Source organism: Tamandua tetradactyla, chromosome 5 (genome assembly GCF_023851605.1).
Source record: "Tamandua tetradactyla isolate mTamTet1 chromosome 5, mTamTet1.pri, whole genome shotgun sequence".
Classification (NCBI taxonomy): Eukaryota; Metazoa; Chordata; class Mammalia; order Pilosa; family Myrmecophagidae; genus Tamandua; species Tamandua tetradactyla.
The window spans coordinates 26,272,017-26,294,947 of NC_135331.1; the positions used below are offsets into that span (position 1 = coordinate 26,272,017).

At 44.2% G+C, this 22,931-nt stretch overlaps 1 protein-coding gene and 1 pseudogene across 4 annotated transcripts in view; one reads left to right on the plus strand and one right to left on the minus strand.

The window, feature by feature from the left end:
• The window catches only part of PPIL2 (peptidylprolyl isomerase like 2), a 46,119-nt gene that overhangs the window by 20,552 nt on the left and 2,636 nt on the right, over window positions 1-22,931 (minus strand). For 3 of the 4 annotated variants that reach the window (XM_077160261.1, XM_077160260.1, XM_077160259.1), the window contains exons 4-8: window positions 20,846-20,908; window positions 19,799-19,850; window positions 5,713-5,751; window positions 3,421-3,472; window positions 987-1,078 (exon numbers count right to left, since the gene is read on the minus strand). In XM_077160261.1, coding sequence (XP_077016376.1) covers window positions 987-1,078; window positions 3,421-3,472; window positions 5,713-5,751; window positions 19,799-19,850; window positions 20,846-20,908 — 298 coding nt within the window. The remainder of the gene's footprint in view (window positions 1-986; window positions 1,079-3,420; window positions 3,473-5,712; window positions 5,752-19,798; window positions 19,851-20,845; window positions 20,909-22,931) is intronic. The other variant, XM_077160263.1, reaches the window with a different exon arrangement.
• On the plus strand, window positions 10,769-14,843 carry LOC143682139 (forkhead box protein K2-like; annotated as a pseudogene).

Sequence of the window (22,931 nt, forward strand, 5' to 3'; positions counted from 1 at the left end):
CTCGCTTCCACCTTGTCTGAGCCACCCGGGACACTAGCAAACTGCAGGGGCTGCCCTCGAGCAGTCTAGCAGACAGACCAAGCCAAGCATGGACCCAGAAACGTCCAGTTCTGGGAACTGAAACAGCACAAAGCACGGCTTTCCCACCCCTCTGCTGTTCATGCACTTGCCTCCCCAAGCAGGACAGACTGCGAAAGCGCAGCGCCTTTCCTCTCCCCACACCCACTGCACAGCTCGGTGGGTGGGCAACGCACCCCCCCTCAGCCCTGGGGCTGGTCCTCAGAGCGCAGCCTTCCTCTCCAGGCCTGGGCTGTAAGACTCTGCTGAAGACAGCACTGAGAGGGCCCCATAGGGTACAAGGAGCCCCTGCGCAGAAGCCAGAATCCAGAGGCTACAGGAAGGCTCCTTTTCCTTGTCTGTCTGAAAGCACGCCTGCCTGGCAGAGCTGTGGCTAATAACCCCACAATGCCTGGATAACCCGGCACCCCACCCAGGCTGGCACTTGGGGGTCTTCAAAGCACATACCCAGAGTGCACAATTGATGGGCCTCACAGCACAGTGCCAGACCTCACAGCAGAGGCCACGGCTCTCACATGTCCGGGGTCCATGGACCAGACCCACAGCTCTCATATACTCAGAGGCCACAGCTCACACACGCCCAGAGCTCACGGCACAGGCCACAGCTCTCACATACCCAGAGCCCATGGCAGAGGCCACGGCTCTCACACACCCAGAGACCACAGGTCACACATGTCCAGAGTCCACGGCTCTCACATGCCCAGAGCCCACAGCACAGGCCACAGCTCTCACATACTCAGAGACCACAGCTCACACACACTCAGAGCCCACGGCACAGGCCACAGCTCTCACACGCAAAGAGGCCACGGCTCTCACACACCTCAAGTCCACATAGAACCCAAGGCTCTCACATGCCCAGAGCCCAGCAGAGGCCACGGCTCTCACACCCCCCAGAGCCGAGGACCCACCTCATAGGCATAGACGTTGCCAGTTGTTTTGATAGCCACAATGTGGGTATTATTGGTGAACACGGTGAACAGCACTGGGCAATGGTATTTACCTAGAGAACAGGCACACATGAGACACTGGTCTACCACTTTGGGTTTCCAAACACCCAAAGGAAGGCAGCTGCAGGGCCAGGGCAGAAGAAACTTTGGCCCCATGTAAGAAGAGAGAGCAGGTGAAGGTCCCACGTCTGCATACTCAGAGCAGGTACCAGAGGACAGCTTAGCCTCTTCCCCATTATACCATTAGGGAACTCGTATATATCCTGCAAAACCCAACCCTGTATCACCTTCCTCAGAAGTCTGGTCTGCTTCTCACGCCCACAGCAAGCCTGTGGGCTCTTCCTTCTGAACACACCAGAACTGCCATTTCTCATCACTTTCCTTTTGTGGCCTGGGCTACTGCAACCGCCCCTAGCTGCATGTCTCGCCTCTGCCCAGTCTGCTCTCCACCCAGCAGCACAGATTCAGTTCAAATGAGTCCCAAAATAAGGAGGAGGAAATCCTAGAATAAGAGTCTCAGAGACGGATCGACCATGTGCATTTGGACTTGGTTAAATTCAATTCTGCTTTGAAAACTGTAAAAAATAATAATAATGAGATGATGATGGAAGTTTAAACACTGATTGTGTACTTGAGGATGGTATGGCAATCCTGTTATTTGTAAGTGCAATAAGAGTATTGTGAAGGGTTTTTTGTTTGTTTTTTTTTAATCTTTTTTCTCTTTTAGAGATGCATACACAAGTATTTAAGCGTGAAACAACGTGACATCTAGCATCTGCTTCAAAATGGCCTCAGGTGAGCATGGAGCATGACCAGACATAAAAAGCCAGTGGTCACTGAAGTAGGTGATAGACACGTGGGGGGAGGGCCACTGCTAGGGCTGAATCATGTCCCCCTCAGAAGGCAGGTTCAGGCCCCCATGCCAGTCCTGTGGGTGTGGACCCATCTGTAAGGAGGACCCGGGAGGGGTCATTAGTTAAGCTGCCCACACTGGACCAGGGCAGGCCTTAACCCAACATGGCTGAAGTCCTTTTAAGCAAAGGAAACTAGACATGGGAAGAGAAGCCACAGGGAGCAGCCAGGAGCCAAACTCTGGAATCTGGAGGAGAAAGAACTCTGACATGCACACTGCCTAAGGCAGAAAAGCCAAGGAACACCAAAGACTGCTGGCCAGCCAGAAGATACTGGACCCAGAAGGACGTAAACCTTCTAGCCTCTGAAACCATGAGCCAATAAATCCCCGTTGTTAAGCCAATTCGCTATATGGTGTTGGTTTAACAGCTGGGGGAGTGCAATAAGCACTGTATTATTTCTCTCTGCGCCCACCGCAGGGCCTTTGCACTGGCTGCTCCTGCTGCCCAGGTACTCCTATTCCAGATGGCCGCCGGGCTCCCTCCTTTCTGCCCTTCGGATTTCCACCCCAGCATCTCTGTCGGTAAGTCCTACCTCCACCCTCTCCTCTCATCCTGCATGACATGTGACCATGGCATCTGAAACCTATGTCATCTGCTTTCCATTCATCCCTCCCAGAAAGCCAGCTCCTTGTGGGGAGAGGCCTCCCCTGAGTTGCCACCTGCAACTGGTAGGCAGTGGGTTAACTACCTTCTGAGTGAGACACACACCCTGTGGCTTCCCAAAGCAGCGGATCAGAGAAGGAAATGGCCCGGGGACTCAGACCCCATGGCAGGGTGGGGTGGGATGGGGGGCCCCCACCTCCACAACTGATGAAGCACTGGGCCTCTTTCTCTTTTCCATGTGGCTCACTCCTCATGTACCATAAACCTAGCACCTCTGGAGTTACTGGAGTCAGACAGCAAGTGAGACATGCCTCAGCCCAGAGACTAATCTGTGAATGCGGACAACCACCCGCACCCCAGCAGCTGCCTGCCAACCCTGCGAAGAACTCAGAGCAAGACCTTGCTCAGGACAGGGACCAGGTGGCTGGTCCCTTTGGCTCAGGCGTCTGGCCAACCAGGGTGTGGAGGGTCAATAAAACATGGGGGACCCCAACTGGGGTTGGGGCTTTATGACCAGCAGGTGGGCGAGAAGAGATACTGAGCCCAGGAACGACCCAGCAAATCCATCAGATGACCTGCAGCCATTGCCTGTCTGCCTGTCCTGGTCTGGGTCCACTGCCACCAGCAGCCAAGCCTGAGGAGCTCCTGCACCCAGTGGTTAACAGACCCCAGACCCAGCCCAGCAATGGCCCACGACCCACCTCTGAGGGAGGAAGGCCCAAGGCTGACCCCCACCTACCCCTGGACCTCGAAGACCTCAGGCTACAACTTTTGAGAAATTAGATGCAAGTGTCTGGCTCAATCAGAAAGGAATGATTCCATTAAGAGCATGGTGAGGGCAGACTAGCCCTGGCAGGGGCTGTTAAAGGGATACTCACCTTCATTGTTCTTTGCAAAATTCAGCTTGATCAGGGACTTCCCATCGAGTTTCTGGAAGAAACGAAAGTCTTAATAATCATCAAATAACAAATGTAAAGAATTTCTGAGGCCATAAGTTTGGGGGTAGGGTTAGTTTGGGAAATGGCACTTAACATCTAACCCTACTCAGCTCTCATCCAGAAAGAGGAAAAGCTGCAGGGGCTGACCAGGATAAGGGCAACTGCGGAACAGGACGGTGTGGTGGTCCTGATACATAACACCCCCAGCCTCCCCGCAGCGGCAGGTCTGCAAATGCTCTAACAACCGCCACTGCTCTGGGAGTCACCTCTGGGCTGGGGCAGGAGGCTGGAGGACACAAGTTTGCTTTATACTTCTGTAATGTTCAAACATTCTGGTGGGTAACTGGTGAAATTAAAAGACAAATATATTCCTTAAGCTGGTGTGCTGGTTTGAAAGGAAGTATGCCCCCTAAGAAAAGCCATGTTTTAATATAAGTCCCATTTCATAAAGGTAGAATAATCTCTATTCAATACTGTATGTTTGAAACTGTAATCAGATAATCTCCCTGGATGATGTGATTTAGTTAAGAGTGGTTGTTAAACTGGATTAAGGGACGACATGTCTCCATTTGGGTCGGTCTTGATTGGTTTATTGGAGTCCTATAAAACAGTAAATATTTTAGAGAATGAGAGATTCAGAGAGAGCAGAGAATGCTACACCACCACGAAGCAGAGATCTACCAGCCAGTGACCTTTGGAGATGAAGAAGGAAGACGCCTCCCAGGGAGCTTCATGAAACCAGAAGCCAGGAGAGAAGCTAGCAGATGATGACGTATTCGCCATGTGCCCTTCCAGCTGAGAGAGAAGCCCTGACTGTGTTTGCCATGTGCCTTTCTCACTTGAAAGAGAAATCCTGAACTTCATTGGCCTTCTTGAACCAATGTATCTTTCCCTGAATGCCTTTGATTGGACACTTCTATAGACTTGTTGTAATTGGGACATTTTCTCGGCCTTAGAACTGTAAACTAGCAACTCATTAAATTCCCCTTGTTAAAAGCCGTTTCGTTTCTGGTATATTGCATTCCAGCAGCTAGCAAACTAGAACAGCTGGGTTGTGGGTACATAGTTTCACCTTATTATTCTGTTGTATGAATATTTAGGGCAAATGTAACCTGTAAAAGGAGGGGGAACATATTAGTGACAGCCACTTCCAACATGAAAAATTTAGAATGGCCATAGCCCAAATACCCTTAAAGAGTGGGAGAAAGATCAAAGGTGATGGTAGAGTTATACAGAGAAGGTAGGGTTTAACAAATGAGTATGACTGCTGAATCACTAAATTGTTATTTCTTTGAAGTCTCCAGTATCTCAGAGCAGCTACAAGTAAAAATCTAAAACTGTGGAACTGTAACCCATATCCAATTCTAAAATCTGTTCCAGAACTAACTGTCACACTGTGCTTTGAAATTTATTGCTTTTTGGTATATATGTTATTTTTCGCAAAAAAAAAGAAAAAAAAAAACGATGATAAAATAACAGATATTCCTTCTAGTCTCCAATGTTCTGGAGCAGCTAGAAGGAAAAATCTGAGAGAATGGCATGGTAGCCCATAACAAACTCTTGGGATCTTTCCTGTAACTACTTGGTGAAGAGTGCTCTGAAAACTACTGCTTTTTCTTTCTTTGCTTTGTATGTATGCTATATTATACAATAAAAAAAGTTAAAAAAAAAAAAAAAAAGAGGGGGGAAAAAAAGGAACAAGTATACCAAAACGTTAGGAGTGGCTGTGTACAGGGATAAGGAGGCAGAATTCCTACTTGTCAAAGTTTTCATAACACATTGCGGTTCACCTTCTATGACAGGAAATATTATTTTATAATAAAAGGGGGTGGTGCAATGGTGGCTTAGTGGCAAAATTCTTGCCTGCAATGCCAGAGACCCGGGTTCGATTCCCAGAGGCTGCCCATGCAAAAAATAAAAAAAAAAGGAAAAAGTCTCAGCAGAGGGGTGAGCCTTGGGGAGACCAGGGACCAGGGAGGAGGGAGGTTGCATGCCTCATCCAAAGGAACAAGAAAAAAAATTCAGGAAACATCAGGACTTTGGATTTACCAGACAAAGACTTTTAATAAAGTTATCTTGAATATGCTTAACGAGCTAAAGGAAAATACACAGAGAGAATTAAAGGATATCAGGAAAATGTTAGGTGGTCAAAATGAGAAACTCAACAAAGAGATAGAAATTTGTAAAAATAACAGGGGGTGGGCAATGGTGGCGCAGTGGCAGAGTTCTCACCTGCCATGCCGGAGACCTGAGTTCAAGTCCTGGTGCCGGCTTCTCATGCAAGAAAAAAAAAAATAATAATAATAATAGGGGGAACAAATGTTAAAATAAATTCAGTAGATAGAAATGCTAGTGATCAATGAAAGGGAAGAGTAAGGAGTACGGTATGTATGAATTTTTTTGTTTTCTTTTTATTTCTTTTTCTGAATTGATATAAATGTTCTAAGAAATGATCATGATGATGAATACACAACCATGTGATGAAAAAAGAATATTCAAATTGTATGTTGATTGGTTTTACTAATAAAAATTTCTTAAAAACTCTCAAAAAAAAAGGCCAGGAAGACAAAATGTGCCTCCTAAAATGATGCAATATGAACTACATGATATCACCTATGAAGTAATCTTGCCAAAAATATTAGCCTGAATCTAACCAAGATATACGCTCTAACATACAGTTTACAGGAAGTTTCAGGGAACAAAGGAACATGTTAAATGACATAATGAAACATTATGTCTCCAAAGTATCTGGCCTGGTCTTATTAGTACGTCAGTGTCATGGAGGACAAAATTAAAACAAACAAACAAACAAACAAAAAATAGGAGGAGGGGTAACCTCTAATATAAATAATCGTTCTAGGCAATAATATTCCACAGCTGCTAGCATAAAAAGAAACACCACTAGACATGCATTTGCTGATAGAAATACACACAAGTCATCTAGGAAGTATCTCACCCAAAAAAAAAAAAAAAAAAAAAAAGAACCTGAATAAGATCAAGCCTTTAGGTCTAACTGCTAGTTTATAGGAAATAAAAGGGGCAGAGAATATGTACAGAGATAAAATCTGCAAAATACACAACACAGAAAACTTTCCAGGACAAGCCTGTTTTCTTCAGCATCATGATATAAGGAAAAGGAAAGAAAGTATATCCTACAGATTAACAGTTCTAAGAAACATAACTAAATGCAATGTTGGGGCCTTATTTGCCTCTTGATCAGAACCAAATATTTTTTTAATGGGGAAATATGATTATATATTGGATTATACTCCAGAACCACTGTTAACTCTTGTTAAATACTGTGGATATATATTCTTAATGTTCTTGTCTTTTGGAGAGGCATACTAAAGTATTTACAGATAACCATTATGATATCTAGGATTTGCTTCAAAATAATTCAGAGCTGGGGAAGGGGATGCAGGGGAGAATGAGAGAGAATGCAAATTTAACAAGAAGGGATGTGAGTTGATCATTAATGTAGCTGGGTGGTTGATACTGAGAATTTATTTATTACTCACTTATTTTGGGTATATTTAAAAATTTCCCTAATAAAAAGCTTTTTTTAATAGGCATTCAAAGAACAATTCTAGACTAAAAGGGCTTACAACCAATGGATGTGGTCCTCGTGAACAAATCAACCATAAAAGACAGTCTGGCAACAACTGGAGAAATCTAAATTTGGAAAGATAATATTAAGGAAGTAGGAATAATTTTATCAGGTGTGATAATGGTATCATAGTTACGTGAGAAAATGTCCTTATTTTATTTATTTTCTCCCCCATTATTGCAGCACCATTTGTTGACTGTTACATATGGGTGGTGGGTACACTGATGTGCATAATACTATACCTGACTATCCGAAAGTTTGAAACTTTTCATAATTAAAAGTTTAAAAAATGAAAGAAAAAAAAAAGAGAGAGAGGGACAATAACAATCATAAATGTTAATGCTCCCAATCAAAGGGCTCCAAAGTACATGAGGTAAACACTGGCAAAACTGAAGGGAGTGATAGAGGTTTCAACAATAATAGTGGGAGACTTCAATACACGACTCTCCTCTATAGACAGAACAACCAGACAGAAGGATCGATAAGGAAATAGAGAATCTAAACACTGTGTTAAACAAATTAGAACTACTAGACATATATACAGCGTTACACGCCAAAACACCAGGTTATACATTCCTCTCTAGTGCTCATGGAACGTTCTCCAGGATAGATCATATGCCGGGGAACAAAACAGGTCTTTATAAATTTAAAAAGACAAAGTATTCAAAACACTTTCTCTGATCAAAACGGAATGAAGCTGTAAATTCATAACCATCAAAGAACCAGAACATTCACAAATACATGGAGATTAAATAACGCACTCTTAAATAACCAGTGGGTCAAAGAAGAAATTCCTGAAGAAATTGGTGAGTATCTAGAGAGGAGAGAAAATGAGAATATGACATGTTAGAACTTATGGGATGTGACAAAGCAAATGCTGAGAGAGAAATGTATTGCCCTAAATGTCTATACTAAAAAAAGAAGAAAGAAAAAAACCTGACTGCTCTCCTGGAGGAACTGGAGAAAGAATAGCAAACTAACCCCAAAGCAAAAGAAGAGAAATAACAAAGATTAGAGCAGAAATAAATGAATGGGAGAAAAAAAAACAATAGAAAGAATCTGTAAAACCAAAAGTTAGTTCGTTGAGAAAAATTAATAAAAACTGATGGACCCCTAGTAGCTAGACTAACAAAGAAAAAAAGAGACGATGCAAATAAACACATCAGATCTGAGAGGGGGTTCATTACCACAGACCCTAGAGAAATGAAAAAGAAAAAAAATCATAGGACACTACCAACTAACGAGATAACTTAAATGAAACAAACAATTTCTAGATAAACGCAACCTACACTGACTCAAGAAGAAACACAAGTGGTTCAGGGGTAATATATTTCTGCCATCTAGCCTCCTATATTCTGGAGCAGTTAGAAGGAAAAATCTGAGAAGAGCACATGATAACCCATGACAAACTCTGGGATCTGTCCTGTAACTGCTTGCTGAGGGGTTCTTTGGGAACTATTGCTTTTTTATTTCTTTGCTTTGTATATACGCTATATTATACAATTAAAAAGTTATTAGAAAATGAAACAAAAGCAAAACAAGAGAGAATCAACAAAACCAAAAGTTGGTTCTTTGAAAATATCATTAAAATCAACAAACCTTTAGCTAGACTGACAAAGAAAAAAAAAGAGGATACACCTAAAATCAGAAATGAAAAGGATTATAACTTTTTCTAATAACTATGAACAACTGTATGCCAGTGTATGCTAACATAGATAAAAAGACAAATTCTTAGAAACACACAAATTACCTACACTGACCGACTCAAGAAAAAATCGAAGATCTCAACATACCAATAACTAGCAAAAAGAATGGATCAGCAGCTAAAATCCTTCTGAAAAAGAGAAGCCCATAACATGGCTTCATTGCTGAATTCTACCAAATGTTCTAAGTGCTAAGAAAAATTAGCACTAATCTTGCTCAAACTATTCCAAAAAATCAAGAGGAAGGAACACTTCCAAATTCATTCCATAAGGCCACCATGACCAGAGTAGCAAAGCCAGATAAAAATATCAAAGAAAAGAAACTTACAAACCAAAACCCTTATAAATACAGATGCAAAATTCTCAACAAATGCTAGCAAACCAAATCACAGCGCATTCAAAAGATGAGACATCAAGACCAAGTAGGATTCGCTCCAGGAATGCAAGGATGGCTCAACATGAGACCGTCAATTAATGTAACATCATATTAATAAAACAAAGAGGAAAAACCACCACGTGACCACTTCGATTAAGTGACGAAAAGATTTTGATAAAATCAACCACCATCTCTTGATAAAAGTACTCAAGAAAACTTAGAAGGGAAGATCCTTAACATGATAAAGGACGTATACAAAAAACCCACCACTAACATCATACTCAATGCTGAGAGACTGAAGGTGTTTCCCTGAAGATAAGGAACCAGACCATGGTGTCTGCTGTCACCATGTTCCTCAACACTGTGCTGAAAGTTCTAGCCAGAGCAATTAGGCAAAAAAAAAAAAAAAAAAAAAAAAAAAGGAAATAAGGCACCTCAATTGAAAAGGAAGAAGTAAATCTCTCTTTAACTTTGAAAATAAGCTGAAAAATCCTCAACAAAGCTACAAAATCAGCAAAGTGACAGAGTACCAAATCCACATATGAAAATGAGTGATATTTCTACACACTAGCAGTGATCTGTAGAGGAAGTCAAGAAATTCCATTTACACTGTGAGGCATGCATCTACACGAATGAACCCTGAAGACAGTACGTTGAATGAAATGTCAGAAACAAAAGGACAACTATTTAGCATGCCTCACTCATATGGACTAACTAAAATACAAACTCAGAGAACTGAAGTCACAAGTATGGGTTATCAGGTTGGGGCCTACTGAAAGTGTTCCAGATGGTAAGCTCTTAGAGCACTCACATATATTCTGTAGCTGAAACTGTTATTTCTAAATTCTGAGATACTGAGCTATTTGTGTATTATCTGGTCATTCCCAGAAACTTCAGGTACTTATGTGACACGTGAGAGTCAGAGTTAGAGCTCTGAAGCTATGAAAGTCAGCATTTCTCCATACAACAACTGTTTAAAAACTTGAAAAAGTGACTAGATTTCAACCAGAAATATGAATGAAGCTAATCCGGATAGGACTAAGGTAAATCAGAATACTAGGTAAAGGATGATATGGTCCATCTTTTAAAACTTCAATTTCTGTGTGAGACCAAAGGGAGAGAGGTATAATTGGTGCAAAACTTAAATTTTGGATAGCACATTATCTAATTTAACTTGTATATCAGTTTATTTGAACACTATAATTACATGAAATCTTGAATAGAGAATGAGATCTTGCATCTTGCATCTTCATACAGGTAAGCATGATACCCTAATATATCTCGGAGTAATTTGGGCACAGAATAAAAAAGTATTTGCAACGTCCCCTTTGGGGACTGGGGAGAAAGGGGAAAATATTAAACCTCCCCATTGGGGGAATTCCTGATATTCTCACAAGCAGTGGGGACAAGTAATTCAATAGGCTGAGCCCTCAATCTTGGGGTTCAACCCTATGAAACTTATTCCTGCAAAGAAGAAGCTAAGCTTATTTATGATTATGCCTAAGAGTCACCCCCAGAGAACCTCTTCTGTTGCTCAGACGTGGCTTCTCTCTCTAAGCCAACTCGGCAGTTGAATTCACTGCCCTCCCCCCTACATGGGACATGGATTCCAGGTGTGTAAATCTGCCTGGCAACATGCAACAGAAATCCTGGCATGAGCTGGGACCTGGCATCATAGGATTGAGAAAGCCTTCTTGACCAAAAGGGAGAAGAGAGAAATGAGACAAAATAAAGTTTCAGTGGCTGAGTGATTTCAGAGTTGAAAGTGTATCCTGGCATTCTTATTCATTCTTATGCATTATATAAATATCCCTTTTTAGTTTATGGCATATTGGAGTGGCTGGAGGGAAGTACCTGAAGCTGTACAGCTGTGTTCCAGTAGCCCTGATTCTTAAAGACCATTGTATAATGCTATACCTTTTAAATGTGACGATGGAAAACCTTGTGTCTGATGCTCCTTTTATCCGGGGTTTGGACAGATAAATTTTAAAAAAAAGGAAAATTAAATAAATAATGGGGGATAATGGATAAAAAAAAATTGGGGAGACTGAAATACTGGTGGTAAATGAGAGGGAAGGGTATGAGATAAAGGATGTATGAGTTTTTCCTTTGTCTGGAGCGATGCAAATGTTCTAAATATGAACATGGTGACAAATACACAACGATGTGATGATACTGTGAGCCAGTCTGTATACTATGGACTGTATGTGTGTGAAGATGTCTCAATAAAAATATTTTTTAAAAAAAGAATATTAAGTGGGAAATACAGAGAGATGAGAGAAATTAATACAAATTTTTAAATTTGAGCCAGACATTGATGCATAAAGAATGGTCGATATTATGTTTAACATAAGAAATATTGCAGCAAGTGAGAAGCTATTAACTACTTCAAAAGAAAAAAAAAAAGAGTGAAAATTATAATTTAATCGATTTCTATCTACTAATGTACAACGCACGAGAAATGTATTAAATGTGATTATTTAAGTTCATAAAAAATAGAAATTCCACTTACTAACAATATAAATACTAGCTAAGATGCAAAGGACTTAAACATGGAAAACATTAGTGAAACAAAATAAATGAGTCCTAAATAAATGGAAGAACATTCCATGTTCATGGACTGGAAGACAATTAAGATAATTCAACCCAAAGTGATCTACAGATTCAATGTAATCCCAATCAAAATTCCAACAGCCTCCTTTGCAGAACTGGAAAAGCCAGTCATTAAATTCATATGGGAAGATAAAGAGCCTTGAATAGCCAAAACCACGTTGAAAATGGACAAAGCCAGATGACTCACACTTGCCAATTTTATAAGATTATAAACAGCTACAGTAACTACACAGCATGGTACCAGCACAAGGCCATTTACTCCACCTGAACAGAACTAAGAGTGCAGGAATAAGTGGTTACATCTATGGCCAAGTGACTTTTAAAAAATTTTTTTATTAATAAAACCAACACACAAACACGAACATTCTTAACATATGAACATTCCATACTTGAGGTGCAATCACTAGCTCACAATATCATTACATAACTGTATATTCATCACCATGATCATTTCTCAGAACATTTATATTATTCCAGAAAAAGAAATAAAAAGAAAACACTCATACATACCAAACCCCTTACCCCTCCCTCTCACTGACCACTAGTATTTTCCTCTACCCAATTTATTTTAACATTTGTTACCCCCATTATTTATTCATTTTTAATCCATATTTTTTTCTCATCTGTCCATACCATAGATAAAATGAGCATGAGAACAAAGTTTTCACAATCACACAGTCAAATGGTCAACTGACTTCTGACAAGGGTACCACATCTACTCAGGGGAGCAATGCAGTATCTGTGGTAGAAGAATACTTCACACCACACACAAAACTCAACTCCAAACGGATGGAAGGGGTGGAAAGTGTACACAGCCTCATGTGGCACCAGTGGCAACTTCTACCAGCCTTGCCTCGGCAAGAACAGTGTGCCTGTAGGCGGAATGTTCCAGAGGTGTGGGGTGCCACTGCCATAGCTGCCACACAAGTGCACATTCAGATTTCCCAGCACAAACATCATGATCAGGGTCACTGCACTGCCCAGCTGGAGGCAGGAGGGGCGGGAGGCACGTGTGGCCCCAGTGCAGCCCCAACCTCACTCCTGACATCCCACATTTCAGACACCATGGCCCTCCACATCAGCCCCTGCTGTCCCCCATGGGAACCATCACCCCTGCAAATGCTGTCATCCAGCGCCCATGGAATCGGGTCTTCAAGGTATAAAATGGGCCGTGTTAATACCAAATGACCTCAATTTAACAGCTAACAACTCAATCAGAAAAGGAAAAGGAAACTTCAGAAGACAGCCCAAAGGATGATTCAAAGCCACCTTGATCCTATGTACAATTAACAGTACAAGCAGTCACGATGGCTCCTGATAAACAGCTCACACTGAATGGAATTTATACACACATCACCAACAATTACCTGTATTACAAGACTGTGAACAAGGGCTGGCAGAATTAAATCCACCACAATCTCTCTCTGAATCGTTATTTCATCAAAGTACCACATTTCCAGGAAGAACCAGGCAAAGGCTCATTCTGGGGGACAGAACCTGTGTCTGAAAGCAAGTTAACAGAGCAGGCTTTCAGAAATGCCACAGCCCCCTTCCATCAGGCTGGAATGCTGTCTACCCCTCCAGTGCCACCCCGCCCCCAACACCAAGAACCTCTCAGGGGCAGGTTCATTAGCATCCCTAGAGCCCCACAGCCCAAACTTAATCATCCTCCAACAGGATGGTTCGCCCAGAGCACCCCAGATTTGCCTCTTTCTACTTAGCCAGTTTTAATAACTGAACAGCAGCAGCTGCCACAGACCCAAAGCCTGTCCCCAACACTGTGGCAGCACCACCCTCCCAGCAGCCCATCCGCAGACAGCCCCTGTGGTCCCCCAGGTGCCAGCGGCACAGCACCAGCATGGCTGGGCTGGCCCCTGCAAACAGACATCATGGCCGGATGAGCTCTGGCTGCCCACGGGGCCATGGTGCCCCCTCCTGAGGCAGGGCCACAAGACCATGGAGACCACAGGGAAGTCAAAGTGAGAGCAGGGCCCATCCCTGCAGCCTGCCACACCGCATGGGAGCCCCTGCCAGGTGACTCAGACTGCATAGGTGGTCTCCACAGTACAGCACAGCTCCCATAAAAACTGTCACTCAGAAAAAGACTCACGTTACTACAAATCACCATGGCCCAAGAGCAGGTGAACGACGTAGCTGCAAGCCATCTGCACATACTAGCTTCCTGCGTCTTCTCCATTTTCCTCTAAGAGCGGTGATGGAGAATGCTGATGAACCACCCGCCTCATCTGAGGACAACCCACAGCATCCTACCTCCCCAAGTGCACAAGGGACAGGTCCAGGGTGGGGTGCCTTGCCATCACAGGGACTCACCCCTTTCCTAGGCCTGCTTCCCCTCTTGCTCTGCCTGATGAACTGCTAGAACTCCCCCACAGTGCCAACTGGGGGACCCCTGGAACCATCTGGAGTTCTGACTCTCCACTTCCTTAGCACACAGAGGTGCTCTTGACTCAAGCCAAAGGAAAGAGGTAAATGTAAGCAAGTTCAACAGTAAGGGCAAGGAAACTGGGTACAATACAAGCACTCCCCGCCCTCTCCTCCGAGGTGTATTCCTGAAACCCAAAGAAGGCTGGCAGGGTTCACAGCAGAGAAAGTTCAGGTCTTATACAGAGGAACTGAAGCTGTGAATGGACCTCTAGAATTCCTTATAAATACGCTGACAATTTACTACAATAAAACAAAATAGATAACAAGACCACAGCCTAAAGAAAGACCAAACTACTGACATGTCATGTTCCCACGAGCCACCTGGTCTCCATGGTAATGTCCACTTACCAGCCTGGGCTCGTCCCCCGCATATGTCCCTGCGCCTGGGCCACCAGAAGCCTTGCTGACGATGACCACCGTCACATCAGTCTCCACTGGGGACTGTCTGAGCACAGAGCTGAGCAGGCCAAACCCCATCACTGTCTTCAAGCTCAACATCATGAGCCATCAGGGAAATGCAAATCAGAACCACCACGAACTACCACGAGACACCCACAAGGATGGCTTACTATTAGAGAACCTGAACGTAACAAGTGTTGGCAAGGGTGTGGAGGAATAGAAACCCTCCTTCACTGTGGCTAGGAATGGAAATGGTACCGCTGCTGTGGGAGACATTTCATCAATTCCTCAAGTTAACAGAATTGCCATATGACCCAGCAATCCCACTTCTAAGTATATACCCAAAAGGACTGAAAGCAGGGACTTGAGATATTTGCACACCAGTGTTCACAGTGGCATTATTCACCACTGCCCAAAGGCTGAAGTAAGTCAAATGTTCATCAACAGACGAATGGATGAACAAAATGTGGTCTCTCCATACGACGGAATATCTACCCGAGAACAGGAATGAAGTTCTGATACATGTGACAATATGAATGAACCTTGAAGACAGCAATTCAAGTGAAATAAGCCGGACATAAAAAGACAAATACTGTATGATCTTACTGATGTGAAATAATTAGAATATGCAAACCCATAGAGTCAGAAGTAAAGTACAGGATATCACAGGCCATGGTAGGGGCAGGGAATTGCAAGTTAATGCTTTATTGGTAGAGCTTCTGCCTGGGGTGAAGGGAGAGCTTTGGTAATACTGACAGCACAGCACTGTGGATGTAATTAACAGCACTGAATCAAATATTTCAATATGGCTAAGAGGAGGAAATTTTAGTTTCAATACATGTTACTAGCATAAAAAATTTTAGAAAAACCCAAGGGACTGTACAATACAGTTAACCCTAATGTACACTATGGACTACAGTTATAATAATATTCTTTCAACTGTAACAAAGGCACTACACTAATGCAAAGTGTTAATAACGGGGGGAATTCTACATTTTATGCATGATTTTTCTGTAAGCCTACAACTTCTCTAATAAAAAATTAAAAACAAAAAAAAACCTACAATGAGACATCATCTCACAGTCATTGGAATGGTACCGCCTTCTGTGGCAGAGGGTTACAGCTGAGGCCTCCAGCAGTCACCTCGGCTTCAGAAGTCCTGCCCCATTTCCTCTGCCACCCCCTGGTCCACGTTCCCCAGCCCTCTCCCCGAGACAAGACCCTAGCTCCCACCCCTGCCCTCTGTGATCCCCTCTCCACCTGAAGGAGCCTTGAACACATACCAGGGCTTGACATGCTCTAACTTTCCATGCTCCCAGCTTCTGCCCCACCCAAGCCCCACACATGCTCTTCCCAGGGCCCTCGAGGTCACCAGTGCAGGCTCTCACCATTGGCTGCCTTCTTCCCTGGCTATACTCTGCTCCTATTCCATGGCCTGACCCAGACTCCCAGGCACCACAAACTCTGCCCCAGCACCTCTCCCTGGCCCCCACACTTTCTTTCTTCCTGGCTGGTAAATGACTCTCAGTTGGCTTCTCACCCCCAGGTATCAGCTTAAATGGTGCTGATCCAGGGAGACATCCTGCTCCCCATCCGCCATCTCTCTCCTCCCACCATCCCCTCTGGAAGCCCCTCAGGGACAGCTCTTCCACTGTAGCTGCTGTCCATGACTGCAGGCCCAGCACCCAGCAGGGCCAACATTGCCCTCATGACTGAGCAGATGCAACCGAACAAACGAAGAAATGGACCAGAGCTGCAGCATAAGAAACGGAGAGAGATCTCCGAGAAGCAAAGGGACCAAGTGAGGAGGGGATGATTAAAATATGGGGAAATCACAAGGTTATTACAGGAAGTGCATTTGGTGCTATGTAAAAAATACATATGCTAGGGCGGGCTATGGTGGCTCAACAGGTAAGAATGCTTGCCTGCCATGCCTGAGGACCCGGGTACGATTCCCGGTCCCTGCCCATGTTTTAAAAAAAAAAAAATACATATGCTTGAAGAATCTGATCTGGGAATATTCTTCCTGAGTGGTACAGAATTCAGGACAGTGGACCTGTACACATAGTCTACACAAAGTGGCTTAACCTTAACTCATGAGGAAAATACAAATGAAAAATTCCATCCACAAGATTAGCAACACAAAACAAAAGACACTCAGAAAATGCACATGGATGTAACAACGGTTCAAGGGGCATGATACATAAAGCTTACTCTCAAGTGTTTAGGAAGACAGACGGATAAAGGGATGGATGGAGGAAGGGATAGACAGGTGGATGGATGGAATGATAGAGCAAATGTGATAAAATATTAATATTGGTAGATCTGGGTCTCTGGAGGGGTAGGGATATGCCAAAGTTCTCAGTATGGGGTTTGTATTATTTTTGCAACTGTCCTATAAGTTTGATATTTCAAAACAAAAGAAGCTAAAAATAAACGTGGTGCAGGGCGGGCAAGGGTGTCTTAGAGGCAGAGTTCTCGCCTGCCATGCCAGAGGCCCGGGTCTGATTCCTGGATCTGTCCATGTGAAGGAAAAAACAACATGTGTTGCAAAATGAGCCAGAAACAAAGGAACAAATATTGTATGGTCTCTTTTAGAAAATGCTGATAAGAAAACTGGGGCCCAGCTGTAAGCTCCTATAGCAGTTACAATTACTCCAAACTGTAAATGTTACTTCTAAATTCTAAGATGCTGTGCTCTATACATATAATCTGGGATCTCCCTGGAACTCTGGATATCTGTATGACACCTAAGACTCAGAGCTGAAGTTCTGCAGCTATGAAAGTCAACACTGCTACATACAACAACTGTTAAAGTAACCGAAAAAGAGATCAAGCTTCAATTAGAAATAAGAATTAAGCCGATCAGGTCAGGAATAAGGTGAAACTGGATACAGGTCTAAGATATTTTAAAACTTCAACTTCTGCATGGGACTAAAGGAAGAGATGTTTATTGGGTGCGAAATTTGTATTTTGGGAAGTGCATTTCCTAATTAAACTTGTATGGTCAGTTTAGTTGAACGCAGTAAGTACATGGAATCTTGAATAGGGTGTGAGATTTTGTTGGTTTGTCCAAGTCACTGTAATGCCCTGATAAATCCCAAATCATTTGGGCAGTGAATAAAGAAGTACTTGTAAAATCCCCTTGGGAGAATGGGGAGAAAGAGGGAAATATTCAACTTTCCCATTTGGTGAATTTCTGATACTCTCACAAGCAGTGGGACAACCAAATCAATAGGCCAAGACCTCAGTCTTGGGGTTTGCTCCTATGAAACCTATTCCGGCAAAGGGCAGGCTAAGCCTACTTAAAATTAGGCCTAAGAGTCACCCCCAGAGAACCTCTTTTGTTGTTCAGATGTGGCCTCTCTCTCTAAACCAACTCAGCAGGTGAGCTCACTGCCCTCCCCACTATGTGGGACAAGACTCCCAGGGGTGTAAATCTCCCTGGCAACATGGGACTAAAATCCCGGGATGAGCCAGGACCCGACATTAAGGGACTGAGGAAACCTTCTTGACCAAAATGGGGAAGAGAGAAATGAAACAAAGTGTCAGTGGCTGAGAGATTTCAAGCAGAGTTGAGAGGCTAAACTGGAGGTTTTTCTTTTGCATTATACAGATAGTCCCTTTTCAGTTTATGGTATATTGGAGTGGCTAGAGGGAAGTACCTGAAATTGTTAAGCTGTGTTCATGTCCTAAGATTGTCTTCCAGAAATCTACAACCTCCAGGTGGTTCCTAGGCCAGATAAGTCCTGAAACCCAGAGGGGCCACCCCTCCGAGAACATGAACTAGCTTTATCCCCCTTATCCCACACTGTTGACATCCCTTTCCGACAGCAGCACTCAAATACCACTGAAGTTTGGGAAAAGGATCAAAGGAGAAGGAGGCATTATCAGAGAAGATAGGTTTTAACAGCTGAGTATGACTGCTGAAGCATTATGGTAATATTTCTTTTAGTCTCCAATGTCTTGGAGCAGCTAGAGGGCAAAACCTAAAACTGTAGAACTATAACCCAAACTCTGAAATCTGTTCTATAACTACTGTTACAATAGACTTTGAAATTTATTGCTTTTTTTGTGTATTTCACAATTTAAAATGTTAAAAAAGAAAAAAAAAGCTAAATTAGATATTTAGGAATGTCTTTCTTAGGAATCTGGGAGCTGTCTTTCTGAAATGTAAACATCAAGAAAGTTTTATCGTCCTTATCTTCCTACTTCCTGGGACTTCAGTTTGCAAGTCAGCTCCACGTTATAACCATCTACCTGTCTTAGGAATACAAGAGGTTTTATTTTTCATTAGGACAGGGGGAGGCAATTAGCAAGCACAAAGACCACTCCACTTAGCTGGTGAAGTAATGATCAACTATGTTTGACAAATGATGCTTTTGTTTGAAGACTAGTCATTGTTTATTCTTAGAATATGCATGAAATGAGCTGTATCTGGCTATATTAAAGGATGAGATTTCTTTCCTTCTTTGCTAACTCTTTAGCAGATTACCTGTGACATGACATTCTGGTTTAATGCTTATTCAGTAATAATATTGCTTTTCTATCTCTTCTAAAAAATAAATTAAAACATGATGTCCAGTATTATTGAGCATATAGGAAATCAGGCATTTTCTTTCTCCTGCTGCTGACAGAATGCAAAATGTTACATCTTTGGAGAGCAATTTGCCAAAAACTACAAAAACTAAAATTCACCCACCCCTTGACCCAGCAGTTCCAGCCAGATCCTCACACGTGTGCCCCGGGAGGCATGACAGGGATATTTCCCACGCCACTGCCGGTAACTACACATGACCGAGATCATCACAGTATCTCGTACAGGAATTCCAGGCAGCCAGCAAGGAGTAAGGTGGAGCTTCCTGCACCAGCGAGTACACATCTCCCAGTCCCTCCACCAGACAGGTAAAGCAAGGAGCAGTATGAACTCACACAGTATGACCTCGTCCTGGGTCCAGGCAAAGACAGTGTGCATACCTGGACACACAGGCACAGGCAGGAATGTTTCTGGACAGGAGTGGGTGTGTGGGGTGGAGAGAAAAGGGAGAGCCCTTCCTGCTGTAGCCCTGCAAATGGTCCACCACCTCCATGAGGGCACCTGGAAATATCTGGAACAAACCAAGGCAGGAGGACAGTTTTTACCAGCATCACTTAAAACCCTGCACGGCCACCTACCTCTCCATTGCTGGGGTTGGTCCCGTACTTCTTAAGCCAAGGCACGATGCTCCTGAAGGCAGGAGAGGACAGAAAGAATTCCAACAGCATTAGGTTCAGCTTGGCAATATCCCCATGGTCCCAGAGGGCTGGTTTCAGGGAAAAGGCTTGGAAAGCATTCAGCTCCACCTGATCACTTGGTATCAGAAGCCAAGTGGAAGAGCTTCTTGCCTTGTCAGAGAGAATCAGGGACAATCTCTGGATAAATGGGTTTCAAAATATGTCAGAGTTTTTATTTTGGTTATGTATGTGTAATAAAAAAAACTATAACTGATAGGAAAATGGACAAATAAATGCTGATATGTCCATAAGATGAAATACTGGGCCAGTATTAAAAATTACGCTTTCAGAGAAACTGCAATAATGCAAGTAAAAAAAACTTTCATAATTGACTGAAAAATGGATCTAGACCCATCTTCAAGTTTTATCCTAACCATATTAGCATAGTAAACTCATAGAAAGAGAGAGTGCAAATATTAAAAGTGATGTCATCTTCGATAGTGGAACAAGGGTAAAGTTTCCCTTTTCGCTCTGCAGTGTCTTCCAACTTTTCTAAAGTGAGCTTGAAACATAATAAAATCAGAGGTCGGCTTCTGCGGGAACCTTAAATGGGGACTTAATGCTCCGAAACAGTGCTAGAAGAGCACACACCTTAATTATGCTCTGCTTTTGAAGAGCCAACGATATTCCACAAAAATATTTCGAAAAACGTACAGGTGCACCAATGAGAGCCCACGGGGACCCACAGGACCCATTCTGGGGAGACCCAGCAGCATCTGCCAGCTGAAGCTGCTGCCTAGGATAACAGCAGCACTTCTGCGAGGTTTCTAAGGCTCAGGCAGGCCCTCCTGGGCCCCAAGAGACCCACCCGCAACTCAGGGGCTTCTGGGGTCAGAGGTTTGGTCACCCCAGGGTTGTTCAGGCCTGGAGCCTGAAGCCTTGAGTTGGCCAGACATCCCCTTTCTTAATGGGTGTGTCAACAACTTCAAAATGCTAGGGAAAACTCACAGCAAGTCAAAGACGATGCCTTCAGGGGTGCACACTGGGTAGACGAAGGGCTGTAGAGAGAGACTGAAAAAGGACACACATCATTCCTGGTTAGCTGCTGGACACCCCAGTCACGTGGTGGCCTGGGCAAACCACACCACCTGGCACCCGCAACCTTTCTCTTTGCTTCTCCCTCCTTCAGCCATCCCTTCAACAATTTCTGGCACTCCACCACCCGGCTTGTGCAGGAAGCCAGGACCAGAGGGGACCCCCACCCCACTCTGCCCCTCAGAAGCTCCCAGACTGTGCTCCCAGCACAAACCAGTGAGCACAAGACCAGGGTCCCCAGAGGGGTGCTGAGGGAGCCTTAGGGTCTGCAGTCAGACCCTTCCGCATCCTTGGCTGAGTCGCATAAATGTTTGGTGATCATGTTCAGGAGCAAAAGCGGTGACTGGTGGCAGCCCTGGGAGAAAAGACTACCATCTGCTCTCGGAAACCTCATGTGGCAGCAGGCCATGCTATGCAACTGAGAACTGCTCTCCCCACTCTTGTGGGACTCTCCTGGTCTGGGTGCCTTGCCTGTCCCTGACCAGTATGCTCACAGTTTCCCTACATTTCCCTGTTCACAGCTGGGTCCAGGGCCTGGGCATGGGACTCAGGCAGGACTTCAGTTGCTAGAAGCCCTCAGTGATTTCTGAAACATGGACACGGGGGCCAAGGGGCCTGCAGAGGCCCAGAATTGTCACGAGCCATTTCCCACCTCATGGAGAAGGTCTGCCGGAGAAAGATACTGATATAAGAAACGCAGTCACCAGATGAAGAAAGACTGCATCCTGGAGACTTCCGTGAGCCAATACCCTTTGCTGTGGCATGGAATTTCTGTCACAAGCCATCCAGAGCCCTGAATGACCTGACTTCTGGTTTGTCCATCGGTCACCCATGCGTTTGGTCAGTACACGTCAGTCCCCAGCAGCTGGACCTGCCATGCTACTCTCAGGTAGCTACCCTGGGGAAGCCCTATTTGGGTCACCTTACCTCCTCTCCAGCACAACCATCTAGTCTAACTTCAGCAGTGGTGGTGCTGCTGCTGGGGACCGACTCAGAATAGGACCTGGCACCAAGGCAAGCTCCAGATGCAATGTCCTTCAAAAAATGAGCTGGGTGGGGATATTTTCAAAATACATGTTTACCCATTACCCAAGGTGGTTAAAAATAGGCCAGGCACAGATCAGAGGCCCTTTGGATGAACCAGCAATCAAGGATGAGATCACATGTATAGCTGTGTAGAAGGGAGATTCTCTATCCTTGAAAAGCCCCATATGCAATCTGGTGGTGGTGGTGGTGGTTGGGGATCCCAACCAACAATACAATGCCTCACTATTCACCTCACAGGTGCTGATGAGGGGAAAAGGCCCCACTATGCTGTACAGGAGGCTACAGGGGACCTGGATGGATCCAGGGGAGGCCCAGTAGGGGGCTGAACAGCTGGGCAAAGGGCCCTTTGCCCTACTGGACCAGAATCACTAGGACAGCTTCTTCCTATCCACCCAGAGGGCCCTGGGTAGACATACATGCTCTAAAGCAGCCCCCAGGAGATACTGCTCTAGGTAGCGGGCCCATCGGGGCAGAAAGGGCCATGGGGAAGTGCAGGCCCAGCAGGGCCACCTGACCTGCCCACTGGGGTTCCATTTGTTCTCCAAGAAACCACCTTTTTGCTCAAACACATACTTATCGGAGCCAGAAGGAAGCATTCAATGGCTCTGCAACCGGATGCCTCCCCACCCCCTCTCGTTGATCCAAGTTCCCAGGTGACGGGGAGAAGAGCCTTAGGTATTTTTACTATTACTGCTGTTGTCACTACTTAGAATCTGGACTATAAATAAAGTGTCAAAGGCACAGCCCAGAGTTGGGATTAGACTCAGCAGCATCACTTCCTGGATGTGACACCTAGTGGAGGCACTTCACCCTTCTAAGCTGAGGTTTTTTCCACGGTGAAATAGGGTTAACAGGCTCTTCCAGCCTCAGAGGGTAGGAAAGAAGTTCAAACGACAAAACAAGTAAACATGGGCACACGAGACAGAAAATAATTACTAGCAGCTGTCACTAT